The sequence below is a fragment of the Micropterus dolomieu genome, linkage group LG15 (assembly GCF_021292245.1).
Source record: "Micropterus dolomieu isolate WLL.071019.BEF.003 ecotype Adirondacks linkage group LG15, ASM2129224v1, whole genome shotgun sequence".
Classification (NCBI taxonomy): Eukaryota; Metazoa; Chordata; class Actinopteri; order Centrarchiformes; family Centrarchidae; genus Micropterus; species Micropterus dolomieu.
The window spans coordinates 10352311-10376377 of record NC_060164.1 but is presented as its reverse complement, the minus strand read 5'-3'; the positions used below and the strand labels follow the sequence as shown (position 1 = coordinate 10376377).

At 39.4% G+C, this 24067-nt stretch overlaps 1 protein-coding gene across 1 annotated transcript in view; it reads right to left on the bottom strand.

Annotated features, from left to right (window-relative positions):
- Nucleotides 1–7384, bottom strand: part of msh6 (mutS homolog 6 (E. coli)) — a 10018-nt gene extending 2634 nt beyond the window's left edge. Inside the window, exons 1-7 of the mRNA XM_046070110.1 lie at nucleotides 6972–7384; nucleotides 5663–5865; nucleotides 5347–5522; nucleotides 2618–5189; nucleotides 1692–1978; nucleotides 1393–1510; nucleotides 1213–1302 (exon numbers count right to left, since the gene is read on the bottom strand). Of these exons, the coding sequence (XP_045926066.1) occupies nucleotides 1213–1302; nucleotides 1393–1510; nucleotides 1692–1978; nucleotides 2618–5189; nucleotides 5347–5522; nucleotides 5663–5865; nucleotides 6972–7234 (3709 nt within the window). The 5' untranslated portion in view covers nucleotides 7235–7384. The remainder of the gene's footprint in view (nucleotides 1–1212; nucleotides 1303–1392; nucleotides 1511–1691; nucleotides 1979–2617; nucleotides 5190–5346; nucleotides 5523–5662; nucleotides 5866–6971) is intronic.
- Nucleotides 7385–24067: the final 16683 nt, after the last annotated feature.

Below are 24067 nucleotides of genomic sequence, written 5' to 3'. Positions count from 1 at the left end.
TGCAAAGATTCTAGAAAGAATTGTGTCCAAACAGCTACTCACTGTGCTGGAAAATAACAAATTATTTGAAAAGTTTCAGTCTGGTTTTAGGAAGTACCACAGCACTGAGACTGCCCTGCTTAAAGTCCCCAATGACCTTTAATGTCTGCTGATGAAGGTATGTGCTCAGTCCTGGTACTCCTGGACCTTAGCGCTGCTTTTGACACCATTGATCACAACATCATGTTAGACAGACTGAGGCACTGGGTGGGGATCTCTGGTACTGCCCTAGAATGGTTTTCATCCTACCTGTCAAATAGGAAGTTTTGCGTGTCTGTAAACAACTATGTCTCTTCGTTCTGTCCAGTTAAATATGGTGTGCCTCAGGGGTCGGTCTTAGGACCCATTTTGTTTTCCTTATATCTGCTTCCCCTTGGACATATTATCCATAAACATGGCATGTCTTTTCATATTTATGCTGATGACACACAAATATACTTGCCCGTCAGATCCACAGACCCTGGAATGCTGAGTTCACTTAACAACTGCCTTTGTGAAGTAAAAAAATGGATGTCAAATAATTTCCTCCAGCTGAACTCCGACAAAACAGAAATGCTGGTCATCGGGTCTCAGCAGATGGCAAATCAAATAGTGCCTTCTGCTGGTTCGCTAGTAAATCACAAGCCTGTGGCAAAGAACCTTGGTGTTTGGTTTGATAATAATTTAAATTTCGAGCAGCACACCACAAAGCTTGTTCAATCATGTTTTTATCAACTTAGAAATATAGCTAAAATTCGATCTATGTTAACTTTTAAGGACACCGAGACCATTTTACACGCCTTCATCTCATCACGCCTGGATTATTGCAACAGCCTTTTCACCTGTTTAACCCAAAAATCTATTGATGGCTCTGGAACAGCCTGCCCGAGGAAATCAGGTCGGCTGAGTCAGTGAACTCCTTTAAGTCCCTTCTTAAAACATACTTTTATAGGAGAACCTTTCCCGATCTTATTTGACTTTATTTTATCGTATTTTACTAATTTTATATTTATCTGTATTTTAGTCTTTTCAATGTTTTCATGCTTTTATCTTGTATTGTTTTTTGTATTATTGTCTCTTGGGTATTATTGTCTTTACACTTGTTAAAGCACTTTGTAACTTGTTTTTGAAAAGTGCTCTACAAATAAGGATTATTATTATTATTATTATTATGAATAAGCTACAAAGACTTACCTAATTCATCCAGGAGCACAACTGAGTGCTTAGTGGCATGGTGAAGGATGCTGGCAGTCTCACTTAGCTCCACAAAGAAGGTACTCTCTCCTAAAGAAGACATAGAAAATGCAAGCTTAGCCCATGAGGTGGATGCTTAAGACATTGCCCCATATGTGTTACAGGTGCTCATGATTTTACCAGCCATAATACGATCCGAGGCTCCCAGCCGAGTGAAAACCCTGTCAACCGGTGTGAAACGTAGGCTCTCGGCAGGAACATAGCAACCCAGCTGAGCTAGCATGATCACAAGTCCGCACTGTACAAAAAGAGCAGCAGAGTATCTCATACGGGCCAACAGAGACTTCAAATAGATCTACACTGTTCATGTGGATGTGAAATTCAAATTATTTGCAGTTCATGGTTTTGCAGTTTTATACACATAAAGAAAACAATAAAATATATGTTGGATCTCTATATATCCATTAAGAATCACCAACCTGTCTCATGAGAGTAGACTTTCCACCCATGTTTGGCCCTGTGACGAGGACACAAGAAGCATGACCGTTGTTTTCCTCATCATTTTCACCGCTACCAGGGCAGCCAATGTAGATGTCATTAGGGATGAAATCGTCCCCAAAAAAGGTCTTGGTGACACAAGGGTGGCGGGATCCAGTGAGGTCAAGGAAGGGCGCTACCTGGTCGTCGCACTCAGGGAGCACCACCTCTGGCCTGGTCATCGGCCCGTCTCCGCCCTGACTGTAGCGTGACAAAGCTAGCAGCACATCTGAAAGCAAGTGACAAAACAGTAATAAGAGTAAAGAGGAATGCAGGAAGCACTGAACCAGTTACCCTTTAAAACTAACAAAAAAAAAAAAAACACATTCGCTTTCTTAGTGTTTTGTGGAATGATTTTGCAGCTCAGTTCTGTTAAAACTTAACTAAAATAAAACCAAACACTGGCAGTGAGATGGTACAGTGGTGGAAAAACACATTATAAGCACATTATGTTATTGCAACAGAGATCAGTAATAAACAATGCAATTACAACTCCCTCTGTAAGGCGCAAACACCAGTGAACATTGAAAAACAAACCAATGTGTGTCAAGTTTAAATGGAATAGTTACTCAATGACAGAACAATTCTAACAAGCACTCAGACTGTTGCAACATCATCTAATACACATATAGATGTCTATCACTAACATCTGCAGGAAATGGATTCAGAGCTCCTGCAATGCAAACTTGTTTTCACAAGCCCAAAAAGAGTTTTTTCCCCCAGAAACATGAAAGGCAATTGCATTACGAGGACCAAATGAACACACGTGTTTTGTTCTGCAGTAATTTCAATGTATCACTTGACAAATTTGGTTGATGCATGCTGTGAATAATAATGCTGATTACCAAGAAAAAAAGAATGTAATTACCAAGCACTGCCATGCACTCCACACCAGTCTTCCAGTCTCTGTAGTTCTTGTCAAAGTTGTAGAAAAGCCTCCTCATGCAGTCTTTCAGGGCAGCATCTCTCTTCTCCTCAAATCCTTGCAGCTCTGAGAACAGCCGTTCACTCTCCTTTGTCACATAACGCTTCCAGCCTTTCTTTGTAGATTTCACCTCATACTCCTCAGGGATATTCCTCTCTGAGACGCTGTCAGGCACCTCAATCTGGTAGCGGTTTCGCCCAGTTCCCCAGAAAGACATGTTTTTACAGCCAAGTCTCTTCTTCTGCCTGTCCAGGTAATCCTGCAGCTCTCGCTCACAGTTCTTGACTCCGATCAGAGCCTGGTCATACTCTGGGTCAAAGCCAGCTTTAGGGGTAATGACACCAGTAGTGCGGGCTTTCTGGTGGTCGAAGGCTGTCTCCCAGCGCCTGAGTTCAGCGGACAGATCGGGAAAGAGCCCACTTTTCAGAGTGACAACTTGACGGAGCAATGTGGATTGGAATTCGCCTGAAACTGGAGCGAGGACAGAAATGATCTCCTGCATAGTTTTGAAACCTTCCAGCGCTGAGAGGAAGTCTGCTATCTTGCGCTTGCTGTAGGTGACCTCCTCATACAGAACAGCTCTGCTGTCAGGGTGATCCTGGCCTTTTAGAGGAGTGCCAATGCTGTGGATTTTACTCAGAAGACGCTCTAAATCTGGGAGCTTCTTCAGCAGGTCTGAAACCTCAGTGGCCTGGGCCTGAGCTCCCATCAGGTCTTCTACTGCATCCAGTCTGTCCTTGATGGATGTGGGGTTACACAGAGGAGCACAGAGCCACTGTTTCAGCAGCCTCTTGCCAAACGGGGTACAGCAGGTGTCCAAACGCTCCAGCAGCGTCCCTTCTGTTCCTCCCGATCCATTCTGAAAGATTTCCAAGTTTGCCAGAGTCACTCCATCAAGAACCATCCGCTGACGAGTCTGGGCAAAGAAACTGGCAGTTCCAGCAGCTTTCTCCATCTCAACATCAACAGGGACATATTCTTCAAAGTTGGCCATGGAGAGTAGCTCTTTGTCTACCAGACATTTCTTCAGGTAGAAAATGCTTCCGCCCAGTGCTGACAGTGCCAGTTCATAGCCATCTTTAGGAGTAAGGCACAGAGAATCACTCTCAGAGGTCATCTCTTTAAGAAGAGCAGGAAGAAAATTGCTCCCTGTCCCCTGATCCTTCCCAGCACTGTCTTTAAAGTAATCTTCTTCTGAAAGGGTTTTAAGTGTTTTCTGAGCATCCCAGAACTGAGTGCCGGCATTAAGTCCTTCCTGCAAAGCAGAGGACAGGGAGGCCTTGAGTATTTTGCGTGTTTCAACGGATGGGTTCCCCTTTTCAAAGAGCACCTCAGCAGGGGCAAAGTGTGCTATCAGGGTGCGCAGACGTGAGCAGTGACGGTCGTCTGGAAACTGACCAACGTGGAAATAACCCACAGAGGTATCTACAAAGCAGACTCCGTATGTGCGGCAACACCCAGAGCTTTCCTCTTCAGCCTTTTCCTTCAAACTCAACAGGAACTTGCTCTGACTCTCAGAGGGAGCTCCGTCCAACACACTGTAGGTTTGGGTACCACGTGTGATGATCCGGCACACCTCTCTTTTCACTACGCGGTCAAACTTTGTGGGCTTGGCCATGGTCTTACAGCGTGCTTCCATCATCTCTGGGGTCTCCGTCTGCTCCACACGAGCCACCTTGTAGCCTTTCTGTACAAGTACATCTGAAAAACGTGCAAAGCCGATCTCTGGAAAGCCTGAGTGTGCCCAGGCTCCCTTCATGAAAGTTAGCCCTAGCTCGTTGACACCGACCACGGCATCCATGTGGTAGAGCTCATAGAACTTCCCCACCTTGTAGAAAATCACTGTATCAAACATATTGGATTTGAGCTGCCACCACCGACGCATACCAGGTGTCACTCTGTTTAGAAAGTCTTCTGGCACATACAGGGTGGTAGGATCGTAGTCATCTTCCGTCTGTCGCCGCCTTTTGCTGTCTTTCCTCCTTCCATCCTGCAACCACTCCAGCTTCTCGTGGTCCCAAACTGTGGCGCCTCCACTGGCGCCTGATCCGTTTGCCTGGCTCTCAAAGTTGTCAGGGGCAGAGAAGGCTGACAAACGAGACTTGGTGTCAGCTGCAACAGCAGCTGCTGGAGCTCGTTTTGCTGCTGCCAAAGACGGGGTAATAGGCATCTTGGCCTTTGTAGGAACAGACTTTTCTGCGGGACGTTTGCGCTTTACGGGCTTGATGGGGCTTTCTGCTTCAGACTCTTGTGTGCTCTCAGCTTCCTCCTCTTCACTGCTCACTGTCCCTTCTTCCTCCTCATCCTCACTGCTAGACGCAGTGTGTTCTGGTTTGAATTCCTCATCTGATCCATCACTGTCTGAGGCGACAATTATGCGACGGCGCTTGGCCTTATTTCCCTTTTCTGTTGAAGCACGGGATGAACGTCGACTGACCTTGGATGACTTCACTTCCTTATTTTTCTGTTCAGCCTCATCACTGACCTCTTCATCAGTCACTGTTGAATTGTCAAGCTGAAAAAAACTCCAACTAATTAGATATCACAAACACACGCTGCATTACTTTTACTGATGAAAAAGTAGCATTGCAATAACATTGTTATTAATTATAGTAAAATGCAGCCTTTTATATCCATATTGTAAACATAGTAATCAAATAAAATCATGTCACCTCCATTTCTTCATCTTCATCCTCTTCATCATCAGACGGATCCATACAGAGAGGCATCTTCAATCTTTTATCAGAGCTATCAAACATAACGGCATCAGCGAGCTCCATTGCATGACGGATTACAGGTTTCCCGCTGAAGAACACCCCTCCCGTTTTAGCATCACTGCTGTCAGAGCCTGGAAAACAGTAAAGATGAGATAACTCATCATTCAATTATAGCAACTGTCTTTGACTGTCTATTGGGAGGACAAAGTACATCATGGCCACTGCTTTAAGTGTTTTGTTATCATTAATTAAGGGACTAATTGCAGCCCACCTTGGTACTCCCGGACATATTTGGTGCTGACCCATCCTCTAGTAGGGGGTTCATCAAAGAAATGGACATGTATGCGTTGGTCCCGACCACGCCCCCTCATCTGCTGTCCAGTCAGAGGTTGGGGCACCACCATGCATGGCCACCAGGGGTGTCCCTCCAGCTTTGCCCACACAAGAGCACCAGCATTTAATGTGCATGTGGAGCTGTTGAAGGAAGTAAAACAACAAAGACATATTGAAGTCATGCAGTATATTGACCAGGACCATCTCGTAACAGCTCCTATGATTGGTATTCCTCTAAATACTCCTCAAACTACTGCTGCTAGTTACTGACAACTAAATCAGATTCTGTCAAATTGACATAAAACTGCAGCTCTGAAAAGCAGTCCAACATTTTGTGTTTTTATCAGTTAACTAGCAAACTGGACCACATCTACAATTAAGTTAACCAACATACGTTTTCTTTTCTACTTACTGACTAAACTGACTTATGACTAACGAAGGTTTATGCATGGAAATTTACACAGGCATAAATTCTTTTTTTTAAATTAATATTACACAACATTAATTTCAAGCCGTTAATCAAGACTCCTAAATTTAACATAATTTAAAAACCACTACATTATGTTCATTATGGCTTTTTGGAAACTTGGAAGTGTAAACTGAGCTCACCATCAAAGTTGTAGTTTTATGTCATTTTTGTTAATAATTTAGTTAATTTTGTTGTTCGATACAATCAATATCCGTATTGATTGTGTTGATGTTACCGCCACACCTGGGACTGCATCACTGTTATGTTTACATGAAGAATGACATTAACATTACGGAATTTGTGTCATTGTTGTTGGAAAATTGCACGCATGATGAGCTCACTAGGTCAATACAACAACTGCATCAGCTCACGTGGCTCCAACTTCCACATTGTCTCTAAACTATGCCAAGTGACAGCCATTACTAGATTTCACATATTATCCCTGTAGTCCACTTTGCTAAATTAGCATTAGCTATAATTTGACCAAGAGAACCCCTTATCCAGCATCTGGTCTGCAACCAAGTCATCTGTGATCTTGAGGAATATTCAAGCATAATCGAAAAGCAATGACCTACTTCACATTTTAACAATAAATGAAAACGAAAGACGTCGTAGCAATATAACCACGAGGTTTTCATGAGTCGATTAAACACCCAAAAGCATGGAATTGCATGTTTTTGGGGCCTAGCTGCAGACAATTTTCAGCAGAGTGAAAAAACCTGTGAAAAACGTGCCTCCAGAAATTACACCGCTCCCCACGTTATCACGGCTAACTCACCCTTCTTTGGTTGTTGAGGCCTTGTCGCCAAAGAGCTTGTTGAATCCCCCCTTCGCAGGCTTGGAGTGACTTTTCGGTTTAACTTTGTTGGTCTTGGCTGGTTGTTGTTGCGGTGTCTGTTTAGCTTGCTCTTTCGGAGAGGAGTTGGACTTCTCTACGGAGGACGGCAGGTCTGCCTCAGCCGGAGAAGGACTCGGCTTCGGCTTCGAGACCGGCGGCGGGGACTTGGTGAAAAAATTGAAAAGGGAGCTTTGCTTCGCCATTTTTGAGAGTTAAAAGGCTGTTTTCACTGTAATGTTTAGATAATCCTAACGAAAATGTCTTGAGCCTCCCTGCACCACCTAGCACCCAGCTAGACAGCCTCACGGCGCGAGAGCGTCCCGTTCGCGGGAAAGACGCTGACGAGGTGTTGTGGGCGTGGACACGAGCCTCTTCCAATCACTAGCGAGTACACGGTGAAATGGAGGTCACGTGGTGTCAACATGACTTCCTTTTTGGCGCTCGGGAACTCTTTTTTTCCCCTCAACTTTATTTCCAATCATACAGTCTATGTTTCCAAAACAGAGGTACACAAAAAACACCGTAAGCCTACCTGCTCATGCTGTTCATATTAACACTCAGCACTGTCACTCTTCTCAGAGGTAAAAACAGAAACACACATATTTGAAACACTCAGTAGCTACTTAAGATCCTGTTGTAATGTTTGCGTTTGACAGATGAGGCAATAAGCAGACTGTATGGATCTTGGTCTACTTCTAGGCTCCTGATCAGAGAAAAGAAAGTGAGGGAGTCACATCCATGCTAAAACAAGAAGACAAACAAACAGAGAGTCATTATGTAGAAGGGTATGAGTGGAAAATTTGGCTACATACAGAGGTTTCAGGGTTTCTCAACCTTTTCTAACTAGTGACCAGGTTTTTAGGACACCTGTTTTTTTAAATGCTGCTGTATTGAAATGGAAACAGTAACCCCTTTGGCATCCACTTTATAGTGTTTATGTCTATTAAAGTAAGAAGCAACAAAAATACAGTATATATTTATATACAGTAAAAAGCTCAGTGGTGTTCATAAAAGAAAGATAAAACAGGACCTGATAGGCTATTCACACATTTTCTTATTAACTAAAATGCCTTTTAATGGGTTATGGTTAGGAGCTTAAATATTAAAAGTGTTATTTAGGAGTTCATAAAAATATCCCTTCAATTCAAAGGTGATCAAAGGTGTAAGTATAAGGGATAGAGGAAAATTGATGATGAAGGAAATTAGTGTTGTCTCTGTGCAGATTAATGTTATAGTTGCAAAATTCTGCCACTGTACAACATTTCAAGTTAGTTTAACTTGAAAATGCAAGTTCACCTGCTGCCTTGAAAATTAACAAGTTAACTCAACTTAAAGACTGCCTTTGTTTCAACTCACAAATTAAAGTTCTTAAAGTTGATGTTACTACAGTGTTCTAGTTGTCTCATCATTGTTATTTTTAGTGTTTTTTCAAACTTTTTCAAACTTTTTTCAACTTCATACTCTGAGTTAAAACAAACAAATATTTTACTTTCCTTAATGAGTTTAACCTACATACATTTCTGCATTATTCTAGCTCACAGTTTTAATTTAAAACAAACTTAACCACATTTATACTTCTTTACGTTTCATGGATTTAAATTCCAAATTTGTTTCAGTTTACATGCATAAGTCATTGTCAGATACTCCCTCCAACAGTGACACTAGTCCTTTCTCGTTTACCACAAAAGTGTCAATACATTAGTTGGAATTTGAATAGGCCTCATTGAATTATCTATTGTAGTATTAGTTGATTGTGTACATGCTTCAACTTTGCCATAGTTTAAAAAAGAAAGATTCTCTCAAGCTCAATATATTTATTCTCTTGTTCCTATTCTCATGCTTATACACAACAAGTAAGCGGACATAACTAAATGGGGCTGTAATGATTTCCACTTTGAATATCCATTGGTTTATGGGGCATTATTATCTGTAGTAGTCATTTACCACCAGCAGGGTGCAGCAGCATACTGGAAGCTTCATGAGCAATAGCCTCACAAGTTAATGTACAATTCAAATACAATTACAAAATACTCAACTTTTCATTTGCAATATTGCTACATCTAGTATATGACAAAAAATTGAGCCATAAGCTTTCATCACCTTGTTACCTTAGTGTTTACAATAATAATAATAGCTCATTAATGTTGATTTTGTGGTGTTTTGCTTAACATAAAACAACAATAGGAGCAGTATGCAAGATTGAGTCTGCATTGCAAATATGCAGCGGCCTTGTTTAGCAGAGATCTTCAGCTAAGATATTCAAAGGTTACAAGGTTAATTTTTTTTTGTGTAATGAAATGCAAGTTGTAGTTCTCTTTTTGCTACTCATGCAAACAAATACATATATACAAAGCAATAAGTATATACAGTAAATGGTGATTAATAAGAAATGAAAAAAATGAACTATTTTCATGATGGACTGCTGAATTAAGGAGTCTCACAGCTTGAGGGAAAAAGCTGTTCTTAACTCTGGTGGTAGGACTGTGGTAATTCGGTATTGTTAGCCGGACGGCAGTAGGGCAAACAGGCTGTGGCTGGGGTGTGTATTGTCTTTTAGTATCCTTTTCTAACTTGTAATGTTCTTCCCAGTTGTGATGTACAAAAACTTAAAATGCCTAATTTATGTTACTGTTGCGATACCAAGTCTAGAGTAAATACAGCCAGAAGAGGGTGGCCTTACATATTCAAAACAACCAAACATCCACCCACACACGACTTTTTGGCATATGTTGTGTGGGTGATAGAAAGCATCTAATTAAGACAGCATTATGAAACCTTACAAAGTAGTTGTTGTGGGGAACTGTTTTAATTCAGCAAGACAAAATTTTCCATCACTAATCAATGAATAAACATGAACTAAGTTACCATGCCATCATTAAGATTTAAAATGTATGGATATGAGACAAACACATATGGGTAGTGTCAAATACTGTACATCATACTGTATAATATTTATTAAAAGATAACAATATTAACAGAAAATCTTTTAGCAGAAAGAATGTAGTTAGTTATGTGTGAAGTACATCGATAATTAACTCACCGTCTCTTTCCTTAGTAACTTTCAGCTGCTCTAAGAAAGCAGCAGGCTGTTAAAGCGAAGCTAAGAAGCCTAAACCACTCAGAACACCTTAGCAACAACATAGCAACACATCTTGTACCAACTATCTATCAAAACCCTAGAAACCACCACAAACACATCAGCAACCAATTAGTTTGTTCACAAACATTAAAAGTACAATCATAAGAAATACTGCAGATTTGTGAAGAACGACACCCTGGTAAGCCATCTGAAGCTTGTATATAGGGGCCCAGGAACTAAGCAAATAGTAGACATGTATTTGAAGTACTAACATATTGCCTTGGTAAATACTACAAATAAATACACAGCACATGCAATCTACAGGATAATTTCTAACCTACATACAGAAAACCCTAAGAGCTAAACTACCCTAATCCTAACTAGGATTAGCATAGCATTATTTTAATAAAATACAATAAATACAAACATTTGGCAAATGGAAATAACAGTACAATTTAAACGTATTTCAGGATGAAAAGACTAATTTAAAAACTAGTTTAGTCCCCGTCCGTTTAGGGAATTCAAGCTTAAATTTGAATTTAAGTAGTAGCTTCTGTCTTAAGCTCTTTTTGAAAGCTGACACAGACAAATACATTTTTTATAGTATAATCAATTTCATTCCATACCTGTTTACCTCTGCAAACCACCCTAAAGCTCGTACATTTAAGTTTACGGTTTTTAATTATATGAGATGCTTTTTCCTCATATTATATTTATACAAGGTGGAGTAAAACGGAATAAGGTCACAGTGTCTGTCATTAAGCACATGTAGCACATTATACATTACACAGGTGTATTACATTCTGTAAGAAGACTGTAGCTGTGGGAGATAGGGTCGGTGGGAGCATTTATCTTGGACCATGAAATGACATGTATAACTTTCTTCTGTAAAAACCGTTGTTTTACCAGGTACCATATGACATTACAATAAGAGTTGAGGCTCAACTAAAGACTTGTATAAAGCTTTGAGTGCTCTGAATTGAAGAAAAAGCTTCAATCTGAAAAATAAGGCAACATATTTGGACATTTCTTTCATCAGTTCATCAATATAAACCTTAAGGTTTAAGAACTGATCAATGTTTACCCCCAGGAATTTAGTGGACTTCACTCTCTCATTGGCTCAACCATTTATTTTGATTTCTATTGGAACGGAAGATCATGTTATTTGTTTGTTTATATTTAAAGAAAATTTATTGCATTTAATCCACTGATCCATTTTAGTCATTTCCTCATTTAGATTATGTTATAAAAGATTTAGATTTTTTTGAGATAAAAATAAATCTGTATCATCTGCAAATAATACGACCTGGCACCTACATTTTCAGAGGTAAGGTGCCACACTTGGTGCTAGCTAAGGTGTTGCTCATTATTATTTAGGCATTGCTTGCTAGTTGCTACGAGGCAGGTGCAGGTTGGTTGCTAGCTCGAAGAGGTAGTAATATTAGTAGATTAGTATAGGCAGCAGAAGTATTAGTATAGTTTCAAAGGGCTGTCATCAAGGAGAAAGCTGTGTCTGTGGGAAATTAGCCCTAAAAGCACTTATTCATTCCTCTATGTGACCAAAGAGGACAAAGAATAAGAATATTATTCATGCAAGGTAGTAATAAAGGCCTGTAGTAATCATTTGTTAGGGAAAAACTTGTTTAAAAAATTTCAACAGCAAACGGAAATACATTCAAATCTCTTTTAGGACATATTATTGCAAAAGAAAAGACTAAACGAAAAAGCATTGACACATATGCAGTCATCTGCATTCTTGTGTCCTTGTCTTTGCACAAGGTGTTTTCCTTTTCTTGCTTTGCACGTGAATCCTCTTTCCTGTGACACCTGCAGCATCCACGGTCCATAGTCCACAGTGGTGGTTTGCCCAGCAGGCTGATGTAACAGCATAGAGCAGGCAGGGTTAACATGTTGTGTTCCTGTTTGAGTCAGAGTTAAACTGTGTTTAATAATGTCAAGTGTTCCCTCACCTCTCACCCTTTATAGAATATTACCCTGAGAGCAGTACAAGCCAGAGAGCAATGTACACCAGCCTGTGTAAGGCTCATAAAGTATTTATATTCCAAGCACAGAAGTTCTCTTAATATACTCCTTATGGCAGACATTTTCACAAGCATATGCTTGTTTGAGTTGTGTCAAGTGCTTTATGTAATAAAGTGGGCAATAAGTCTAAGGTGCAGCCTTGGATAACATTATAAATTTTATCTGGCTCTGCCATCACTGTTGTGGCCTTCACCTGCTCCAGGCAAGATTTATGTGTAAATATACTCACCTCATATGCCTGAATCAGGAAATGGGGCTGCAAAAGGGAGTCTCCTTTCATCCCACCCCACTGATTCCTCAAAGCTTCCGATTAAAATTCATGTGCTGGGAATGGTCACTTGTGGGAAATTTGTTTGCACACAGAAAGTGACAAATTGAACCTTGGGAGCAGAAAAACATTTTCTCCCAAACTGCAGCAAGTAACCTGGACTGTGCAATAGTAGACAAACCTGCCTCTGAAGGAATTTCTTTTCATCATTTCCATCCTTAGCACTGTATGATGTCTGGAAGTTGAAATACATCACAATTTTATTGTCCTACAAAACTATTATATTCTGCTGTTGGGCCAACCAAAGTTGTGTAGTGCAGCTTTGAAAGATGAAGATGTTCTTCACTGCAGATCTCCTTCATTGGCTATTTTCATACTCAGAGAAATAAGCTTATTAGCTTCCTTGCTAACTTTCTTTCTCTCCCGTAGCTTCATATTTACCGTACAGACTGTGATCTTGCATGGCAAAAGAGCGAATAAGTGTATTTCCCTATTTAACAGTATGTTAAATCAGCACCAGTTCTACCACCGAGAATGTAAAATACTTCCTATTTTTTCTCATTAAAGACACTGCCAGGATGTGAGTGGCAGGGCTCAACGGGCACTGGTTTAGTATGGCTGTGGTGTAAGTAAGGATGAGGATATCTGTCAAAATGATCCAGTAACTGACAGTGTTTGAGTGGGATCCAGTGAGCCACTGAATTATATTGCACCATTACCACCAGTGCAGAAAAGATTGGGAAGAATGTATCAGAAACAAGCAAATATCTCAAAACAGTATTAATATTATATTTAAATTTAACAACTCATCTCTTTGGACATCTCAGAGCAAAACCAATAAAGCTGATGTGATAACAGAGACTTTGAATCTCTCCCATTTTCCTTTAAAGGGCTACACCGCCATTGCCATGAGTGTGTGTGTGTAAATATATATATATATATATAATGTATATGTATGTATATAACCTTTTTCATTTCTTCTGGCTGTTTTTCTTCCTCTCTAGCCACCCCTGAAGAGGTGCTATTTGAAAGCAAGCTCTGTGGGACTCTTTTTCACATAAATAGGAGTGCACATCAGGCTTAGGTAGAGAGTGATTTCCTAATCACTGCTGGGACTGTATAGCGGGAGACAACATGAAATAACAGCTCAGCCTTTCCACTCTTCCTTCCTTCCTCCTTCTCGTCTTTTCTTGCTCCACTCTTTCGCTTAATTTGGCAACCAGCTTTTCTCTTTGTTGTTTCTCTTACTTCACACCAACATGACACAGATTTTATGATCACAGGGTTTCATTTTTACTTTCATTTCTTCATAGTAAAACATGGAAACGAATTAAAAGCCCTAATGCAAATGCCTCCTGCCTGTTTGCCTCCTCGTGGCTCTCCGTTCAGTGATTTTTCTGTCCCTCCACAGCTCTATTCTGCAACTGAACCTTATTGAAATACCATATATGTGTACGGTTCAGTCACACATTAATTCAGCTGCCTTTGGGGGATCTGAAGTAGTATCAGTCACTGATAGTGGAGTGATGCAGTCAGCAGATTTAACACTGAGTGCTGAACTGCAGTATCTATTTCTCTAGACAGTGGGAAAGAGAGAGGATTTGTGTAGATGAGAATAGGGAACGCGAGAGAGAAGGGAGATTGAGAAAGATATTGCAATGTACAGTGTATTGTTCTCCCCATGATGCTGAACAATTTTGTCTATATTTAGATGCATTCAGTTGGTGAGTATTCACAAACAAGGTTATCTGGAGCACCCACACAAATAAAACGTGCAAAATGTGACCATAAAAGATCAACAGGAAAATACCTGGTGTTATCTGGTTTTCCATCATCTCTATAATTCCTGCTGTCCTTGAGATGCACCAAAGTTGTGCACACTGCACACTCATTTGCAATTCAAACGCAATTTAGCCACCCACATTTTTAGAATCCAATTAGTTTTTTTTGTTTGATTGTTTTTTATTCAAGACATTTAGAAATACTTTACTGTCCATCACTGAGCCATGGACATTTTTCTTTCCCCTTCAAATAAGTAAAAATTCCACAGTAAACAATGAAGAGCCTCGTGTTCCTCAATGTTAAACCACAGCATGTTCCATCAATAAACCCTTAGTATTGTAACCCTTAGTATCTTAGTATGGCTTCTTGTTGTATAGTATAAATAAATGATTTCTGTTGCATTTTCACAATTTTGTGAACTTATTTGAACTCATATTTCTTCATCTGAATTTTGCATAGGACAGGACAGTTATTGGTCAGAATGAAAAGTGGTTCAAAAAGACATAATCTCCCTCTTGTTTTTTTGGGACATAAACAGAGCTTGAAGTCCCTTGAGAGGTGCTAGAGCTCCTCTGGCTAAACATCCAAATTTTGTCCTAATTACAACATCAAAGTCAGGCAGTGGGAAATTGCTAATAGGTCATATCTGGAATCTGGTGCTTTCTTTTGATGAAGAATTTCAGGGCTGTCGCCACTTGGGGTGCAGCGAAAATAAACTGTTCGCACAACACCCTTTTCAATCAATATGGTGAACAGTTGGCAAACTGTTGCTTATTTACACATCCAGCAGTTACAGAGCAGCTTTGTCATTCATATGGAGTCGTGTTTCTGGCTACTGAACATTCACCTTCTTTTAACTAAATGCTCCACTATGTACACCAACTAGTCTGTCTCCTGTTTGGTGCAGGTAGTATACAGGTTTTTAGAGCTTTTTCACTAAACACAGCTTCATGCTGTGGCAGAAATCGAAGCTATGATAGAAGTGAGAGTGAACCACATGTTTAATTGACAAGAAAACCCTAAAGAAAGAGCTGAAAGAAGCCCAAATGCTCTGTAGCCAAGTGATAATTCTCTGTGGGTCCATCAGCATGAATGACCCCTTTCACATTACAGATAATCACTTGATCCATTATAAAAATATCATAATAAACGCTTCTTTCAGCTGGCTCTCAGATAGACCACCAGGAACATTAGTCAAAGCAACACAAAGTTGAAACTAAAGTGGACTAAAGTTTATGTTGGCCCTGCTTTTCTAAAATGAACTCCACCTGCAGTTGAAAAGCAAAATGGATGTCTTTGTGACATTGGGTGACTTTGTTGCATAAATGTATTATTACGCTGTCAGGACTTGGCAGGACTTTTGAACACAGACACGCAGAGATGAGATGGTGCTTTCGTTTCACTCGTAGTTCAAAAGTCTTACCTGTGAATGAAGCTAAATGTTGGAGGTTTTTGATGTAAGAAAACAGTAAGCCACAGAGGTTTTTTTCTTCCAAAGTTTTAATTATTTTAGTCTGCGTGTGACATTTACTCTCTAGGTCAGATTCCAGTTTGACTATATAGGGTAATTTCTGTTTTCCCAAGACTCAATATTGCCAATATTTCACAGGGATTTAAAGGGATAGTCCAACAATTATGTGAATGGTACCAATGTCTTTATATTTTATTTATATGTTAGAGTAAACCTGGATGACATTTGACAACAGCACTAAAATCACTCCTCTGGTGCACAGAAAGAGGGGGATTTTAGAATCTAGAAATCATTTGAAATTTGCACTCCACTCCGTCTGAGTCGCAGAGGTGTTCAAAGCTGAAAGGTTTTTTTCTCACCTTTAGCTTAAGGAGTATTCGTCAAACTTTGTCTGCTGTGAACTGTGGTTTATTCCATTTAAGCAAGCTTACACTGAAGGATTTCTGTGATAGTAAACACCGCTGTATTCTAATCTGATGAAGAGATCACATTAAACTTCATTAGCTGAATTGGTTAGTTTCCCTTATCTGTTAACCCCTCTCTCCCTCTAACTCTCCTCCCATGGTAATTGAAAGAGCAGCTGTTATAAGGTAATTGCCTCATCGCTCAGGCTGCTCAGCATCTCTCCATGTAAATGTTGCATTTCCACAATGACTTTTGATTTGCACGCTCTACCTTTAATTCAGACACGCTCGTGGTCTCTTCAGATACCATTAGAGGACTGCAGGGTTTTTCAACAGACTTTCCTTTGTGCTTTCAGAATAGATAGATTAAACAGCGGCCACTTGACATAAAAGGCAAGAGGTTGCTGGGTTGAAAGCTATCGTTAATGTGACTAAACGTATTATTGCCCCAGGTTACGACATGAATAGAAGAGTAAGGAGCCTGACTATATTGAAGACACCTAAAGCAATTAACTATTTTATAATACAGTGGTTATTTAAATGTCTATATTTACACCGACAGTTGTGTGTCAGTGTTCTGTCCCTCTGAATGTTTCACAAGCCCTTGGTTTATCCTTCCTTATTTCAAAGAGTCAGTCGATGTAAAGAGTCATTTTGGCAACATAAGATACAAGCAAGTCTTGGCTCAGCCCTAATTATATTATCACGTCCCCGTGAGAACATCGACTGTAGCCACTCATTGACATTTCTTTTCATCTCCTAAGATCTGAATCTAGATGTAAAATTCTGAGAAAACATTTTCTTGAGCATCAACCAAAAGGAAAACCTTGAAAGTTCATGCCTGAACTTATTTGCTGCCTTGTGTTAGCTGTCTCTCACTGACTTCCCTACCCTGTCTAAATTTGTTATTTGATATAGTTATGTACTTAAAATATTTGGGAAAATAAGGTTAAATGATTTCCAAAAACAGCTGGGAAGTGTAGGCTTTAGCAAATGTTAACCTCTAAGGCACAGAGGACAAGCTGACTTGTTAGTAAAATCAATTTGGTCATTTCAAGGGATTTGACGTCAATAAGAAAAATATTGAATATCGCCAGACTTATCCTTTAAGGTGCAGCACATTAAATTCCAATTCCAATATTAGCTTTCTCTTTATTTGAGGGGTGAAATCCTTATGTTATAAATGTCTTCTTTTTACTTGTTCATGGTGTAAAATTTGAAGAAGTGATATGAATGATGGAAAATAAAATGGCTCCAAATTACATGATTTAATGACTCTGATTAAAGACTCTATAATCTCAAATTTCCACAGACCTTAATGCCACTTTGACTGCATTAGTCTGTCACTGCTCTGTCCTCTCATGACTGATCGGGCAATTTATTTCATTTGACAAGGTTTTAAGAAGAGTTGATTCAGCTTGTCAACCAAATCACTTTTTAAATGAAGATAAATTACATTTTACAACTGTGCGTAGGTGGTGGAGTCCATTGCCTCTCCTCCTATACATCATGTAGGTGTATATAGTATATCTCTCTCCCTGAGTCTCCAGAAATAGATTTATCTGATAACAGTTGAAATAGCAGTGTTCATACTTTAAATGAATAACTGAAAAAGGAGCATGAGGAAACAGGGAGGAAATGCAGCGAGAACAGTCTTTGGCAAATGGCAGAATCAGAGGTTTCTGCCGCAGTGAGGGAACCGAGGCACATGATACCAGCTGAGACCCAAAGGAATCACTTCAGCCTGCTGCTGGATGTTTAACTCCCGTCTTCATGTATGGTAATCAACGGTGTTCACACTCTACCAATGTGATGTTTATTTGTATGCCTAGCAAGGGAAAACAAAGAAAAGATGCAAGTATTTATTTCCCCCCATAACTGAGTTTGGAACTCTTATGGGTGTCAGAGCTGAATGCGCTGCAGTAAAGATGGAATCGTTTAATTTCTTGCGAGAAACAGAGGCAGATCCAGCTATTTTGTACAAGTCTGGCAACATGCAGATATTCCAGCAAAATAAAAGCTCTGGTGATCAAAGGTGGTCCAGGAGAAGGAGAACGGTAAAAAATGCAGTCATTGTAGGTGGCTGATGATTCCTCCAACAACAGCACTGGAGTGCTTAATGTCCCTACTAATAGCAAAAACCTGGTGTCTTGCTAAATAGAAAATTACTGAGGGGCACAGACTTTGTGGCACATTTCCTCTACACACTTAACTCCTAACCCCTGTGCAGTGAGATAATGTATGTTATTTTTCAGCATAATTCACTGGGATCTGACTTATTTCAATAATGAATGCAATTACAGGTCCCCCGTTATGACTAACATTCTGATCGACCCATTACAGAAGAGCCACGCTGTTTCAAGGTCCTTCCAGCAAGCTGTGTGTGTTCTGGTGGAATAATATCTGACAGAAATACAGGGATCTGTGAAGCTAATGGATCAGAGTAACATACTGAGAACCATACTGAGAACCACTGTTAACCCACTGTTAACTGAGCATTTATGAACCCAGTCAAATACAGAACTTTTAATGAAGGGCAAAATAAACCTGAAATATGATGCTGAGACACAGCGTGTATATAAATAATCCAAGATGACATTTGCAGTTGAAATAAACTAATTTGTGTAAGGACAGGCAAGGTATTCAGCTTTTCTGTTAGTGACACTTTTACAGCTTACCAGCCTTTTTGCAGTTTTGCAGCATTGCCAGAATGTGTAATTCTTGTTCTGTTAACAAATATTAATTAGACTATGAACTTTTTGTTGCCAGGTTGTAATAAAATACCTGGTGAGTCATTAAAGGAATAGTTTACAAAACAAAATCCACCTACCAACACCTCTTAAGCTCACTAATTAATACATATCTTCTTTGTTTAATCAACAAAAAAGGTGTAGATTAAAAATGACACGCAGTTTTACAGGGGTTATGAACCGCAGTAGCTTGCTGGAGGTGGTACTAGTCGTTAGTAAACTTAATGCTGTGGTCATATCAAATTTGAGTCATCTCTGGCTTGTAAATAGCATTCATGTCAACATCCAAGTCATAATTATGACTGGGAAACTTTTCTGAAAGCCTAAGAAACCCCAAATATACTGGATGATGTTATGTTGTCCATAAACATTTATATTATCCACAAACATTAAAGTTGTGAGTGTTATTATATGAGAATAACAAAAAGAAAAGAAAATCAAAACAATATCAGTAAATATCATTGTTTAATGGAACCCCTCCTTGTTTCATATAGGTTTTAATTTTAATTACATAAATATAAAAAGTACAATCATCGGTATAAATGTGCAACTTGCAAACAGAATTAATTTGCATACATTAACTGGATATTACACCACAATGCAAGCAACATGAGACACACACCATGGTGTAGAATTATGCTGATGTTGATAGAGCCAAAAGTCAACATAACTGTGAATCACAGACACCTTACGTAGTTCTTTTTAAATTGAGATCTGAATGTGGTTTGTGTCTCCATACCACCTGTCGTCATACAAGCAAAAAGAAAAAAGACAACAGTCACACATGTTGTGTGTCCAGATCAATTCCAACAATGTGTTAAAGATCAGAAGCAGCCAAGCAAAGCAGCAATACATCATTCTGTTACCTGGACACCGCTGCTAACTGCCATGTCCACTGTGCTCCAGCCAAATTACTGTAAACACATGTTGTTCCTGAAACAAGCATCTTTAACAGAAAATACAAAATAGTTCACACAGTCTTCATCAGAGGAATCTGGAGAGAGCACAGTGTTATGTATCATACCGTGATCACAAAGCAATAATAGCATTACTGAATAAATGATAATGCCATTAGCACCACCAACAGCCTTCAAGATTAAAACTAACAGCATCTCCAGTCTCTGCTTATTTCAAACAAATAGTTTTATTATGAGGCTTGTAATGGCTATGGAGCATGACTTTTTAATGGCGCTATTTTACAGTCGAGTGCCATTGACTAGGAAGCAGATTTTCCAGCATGAATACAGTACAATTTGTGTTGACTGGAATAAACACTGACAGTGTTTAAGAATTTAAGATTAAATTAACGCTGACAACTTTACTGCAAATCATGCAGCGCTGTGATCCGAGTTTGCTATGTTCGCCCATATTAATACTGTGGGCTTGAAGATTTTGCATCTTTTCAATTTAATTTTGTGTTTGATGAGCACATCAGAGGAATTCATTGCACTAAAAGGAAAAGTCAGCAATATCACACTTAGGAGTCATTTCGGCTGATGACAAACACAAACATACAGTAAATCCTAAGACCACCTGTCTCCTCTTACAGAAGATACAGAGGACGACGGGGAAATTAAAACCATTGCAATCAATGGAGATCAATTTTGCAAAATGCAAAAAGATTGTATTGTATAACACACGAGCTCTACACACTACTATCTTTTCAGTAAGGAACCTTTTTGTAATATGCAAGGACTAAAATAAGGCAATTGATTTCAAGCCACGCATGCATTTCAGGTGAGCAAACATTACTTTAAATACTATATTTAATGTCTTAAAAGCTTGATGTATTTCAGGCCTAAGGAAAATACATTTAAATTGATATTAGATTGAGCTGAATACCTTCTGGGGAACCTATGTTTAGGAAAGCATTCAAGATAAAATATCACAGTCCTTTAATTCTTATTTTCAGTCCTTTACACACGGTATGGACACACAAAGGCATACATACACACATGCTCCTTCTCAGCGGTATGGTTAAGAATACAGTGCAGCTAGCTAGACCCGAACAGCTACAGGGGCTTTTAAAAATCATTAGACAATCCTGAAACCTCTGCCATTGTAACTTTAAGCCTCAGAGGGAAAATGAAAATTCACATACAACATCATTCAGGAATTATTATTCTAGTGCCGGTAAAACTCCCCCCGACATATAACAGCAGGGGAACACCATCGAATTCAATCTACAGCATGTCATTCGCTACAGCATGCCCATACTCCTGCTCAAATGTCACAGCTACCGCTTGAAACTTTCCTATGTCAGCAATGTCATTGCTAATAGTGGGGTGACAAACAACCCGTCCCCAACACTGCAAGCACCAAATCACATCACGAACATACAGTAAGCTCACTCCGCTGCTGATGAGCCTCTCTGTTGGGAATTGTTAAAGGAGCAAAGTGACATTTAGGGAAATATATGCTTTCGAGTCAGAGTTGATTGACACCACTCTAATGACTGTATGGTAGTAAAGCTACACTCAACAGCGGGTTTTCTTAGTTCTGCATAAAGACTGGAAACAAGGGGAAAACTCTAGCTAGTCATAAAAGTAGTTATTTTACCTCTCCAATATTGGTACAAATTTAACAAATAATATATAATGTGTTAATTAGCGAACCATCTTGTGACAAAGCCTGATTGAGTCTGCAGCTGGTTAGCTTAGCATAGAAAAGACTGGAAAATGGGGAGCAACAGCTAGCCTGGCTCTAAAGCTCTACAATTAAATGGGCTATATGTAGTTTTTTTTAATGAAATGAATCACTTTTTTATTGTGAATGGGTTGTAACCTCACATAAAAATGAACCATTTGACGACTTTCTCCATTACCTCTGACGCCCTCTTTGCTTCTACCTACGTGAAGAAAGCGGATCAGAGTTTCCACCAAAGCCATTGGTTTACATTGGTTGGGACTTTCATGCTCGCTCCTGAGCATCTTGCCTACTGATTCTGAACTGTATACACAGTGACAACACAGCAGCTAACAAAATGGAGTCCGCTAACACCAAAAAACGCACAACAGACTCCAACACAAACTCCATGAATTAGGTTAAAAAAAAAAAAAAGTTTATGTACAGTCAGTCCAAATGAGAATCAGATCGACGGGTGAAAACATAGTTAACATCGAAAAGGCGCTTGAGTGATGGAAAGACCTGTTTTGTTTTAGATAAAAACCCAGAGTTGGCTTTCCTATTGGACAGATAAGCTAACATTACTGAAAAGCGTGTGAAATATATTGTGATTTTGTGCTTTAGTTGGCTCAAGGTAGATAATGTCAGCTTGCTGGCAAACGACGACCAGTTGCTAACGTTATCTGTTGCAAAATACTTTAGTTGTATGGCTTGCCACATTACTTCACCAAAATGCTGTAAATGCTGGTACCAGTATTACGTCAAAGTGTTGATTTTAGCCTGCAAGAAATGATGTAACGGTACGACACAAATGTGAAGTGTGTTTTTAAAAATAATAGTGATGCAAGGCAGGGGCGGCCAGCTAGATTAGCATGGATCTGGCATTGTTGGCTTTGCAGCTTTCAATTTAGATTTATGGTTGTTATACTGATACTTAGGTACTCAGCTTCTTCGCCGGTCTCAGTCGTTGTAATATATCCACATAATATACAATAATGCAACATAACAGTGCAGGGCAACACCACTGTGGAAGACCCATCCACTACTGTAAAGTTACTTACTGCGGTCTGGCTGTTACACTCATAATATTCAGTCTAGAAAGATACACAAAAAGTTAATAAAAAGCTGGCATGCTAGCTAACAGCGGTGTATTATGTCGGCTAAATGCGGTCAATATAACGTTATCATTCAACAAGCATGGATTAGTTCACCATCAAGCTGATGTAAATATTACTGTAACGTTAAAATACAGCATAAATATTTTAATACAATTATTTTTACATGTATATAAAGCATATTTCACATGCTTTGCAGTGTGTTAAAATAAGATACCAAATACCCTAGTATTAAGTGTATCAAAATAAACTACAAAATACAGTAGCCATGCCATGTACCATAAAAAACTACTGTATTTTCCTAATTCAAAAATAAAAATATTTTTCCAAGGTACCATGAAATCACTTTGCAAACCTATCTATGGGCCTATTTGATTTATCCCTTCACCAGTACACTGACTCACAATGTGAGTGACAGACAGTTTGCTCAACTCTGAAACGTTTTATTGTAATTTTTCCCGTGCACAACTGATTCAAATTTAACATAGGCTGGAAGTAGCAAGCTGATGTTAACTGTGAGGGCTGCTACTTGGGTCACATAGTAAGCTAGAACATTACGTAAACTGGTAAACAATTTAGCCTAGGCCACTAAAACAAACACCAAAACTTAATAGGAACTGTCAAGAACTGTAACAATTTATGCTTAAACATTTGATGGAAAGATACACACCTACATCTTACACAAATGGTTCAGAACACAGCAGCGTGTCTGGTTTTTGATCAGCCCAAAAGGACTCATGTCACTCCATTACTCAATGACCTCCACTGGCTCCCTGTGGCCTCCAGAATAAAATTCAAGTCACTAATGCTTGCATACAGAGTGACTACTGGGTCTGCACCCATCTACCTAAACTCCATAATACAAACTTACGTTCCTTCTCGGCCGCTACGCTCCTCCAACGAACGCCGCCTGGCTCTGCCATCCCTTCACACTATTCTCATCTGTGACACCACGATGGTGGAACGAGCTACCACACGCCATCAGAGCAGGGGCATCCCTCTCTAACTTCAAGAAGCTCTTGAAAACTCATCTTTTCCGAGAACACTTCCTCTTATAACACCTCTAACTCCTAACCTCTAACATGCACTTCCTGTGCTCTTCTTCTTCTATCTCCTACAATGATCTTGTATTAATTGCACTTTTTGTTTTGATTGCACTTTTTGCTAACTCTTACTTCCTTCCCTAGGTATTTACCCCATTGATGTGATATGTACTGTGAGCTCTTACTAGTACTTATTGCTGCTAGTATGTATTGTCAGTTGTAGATCTGTAGTTGATGCTCTGTTGATGCTTGTATGTTGTTACTCAAATGTAAGTCGCTTTTGATAAAAGCGTCTGCCAGATGAGTAAATGTAAATGTAAATGTACATGTTTCTTATCTTGACATTCTTCTTTGGGTCTGGATAAATGTTCTATTCTGACATTAAAAAGTCTGAGCAAATTACTGAGTAGATAGTCATCACGTAGACTTCTCACAAAGAATTTTACAGTATTTTAG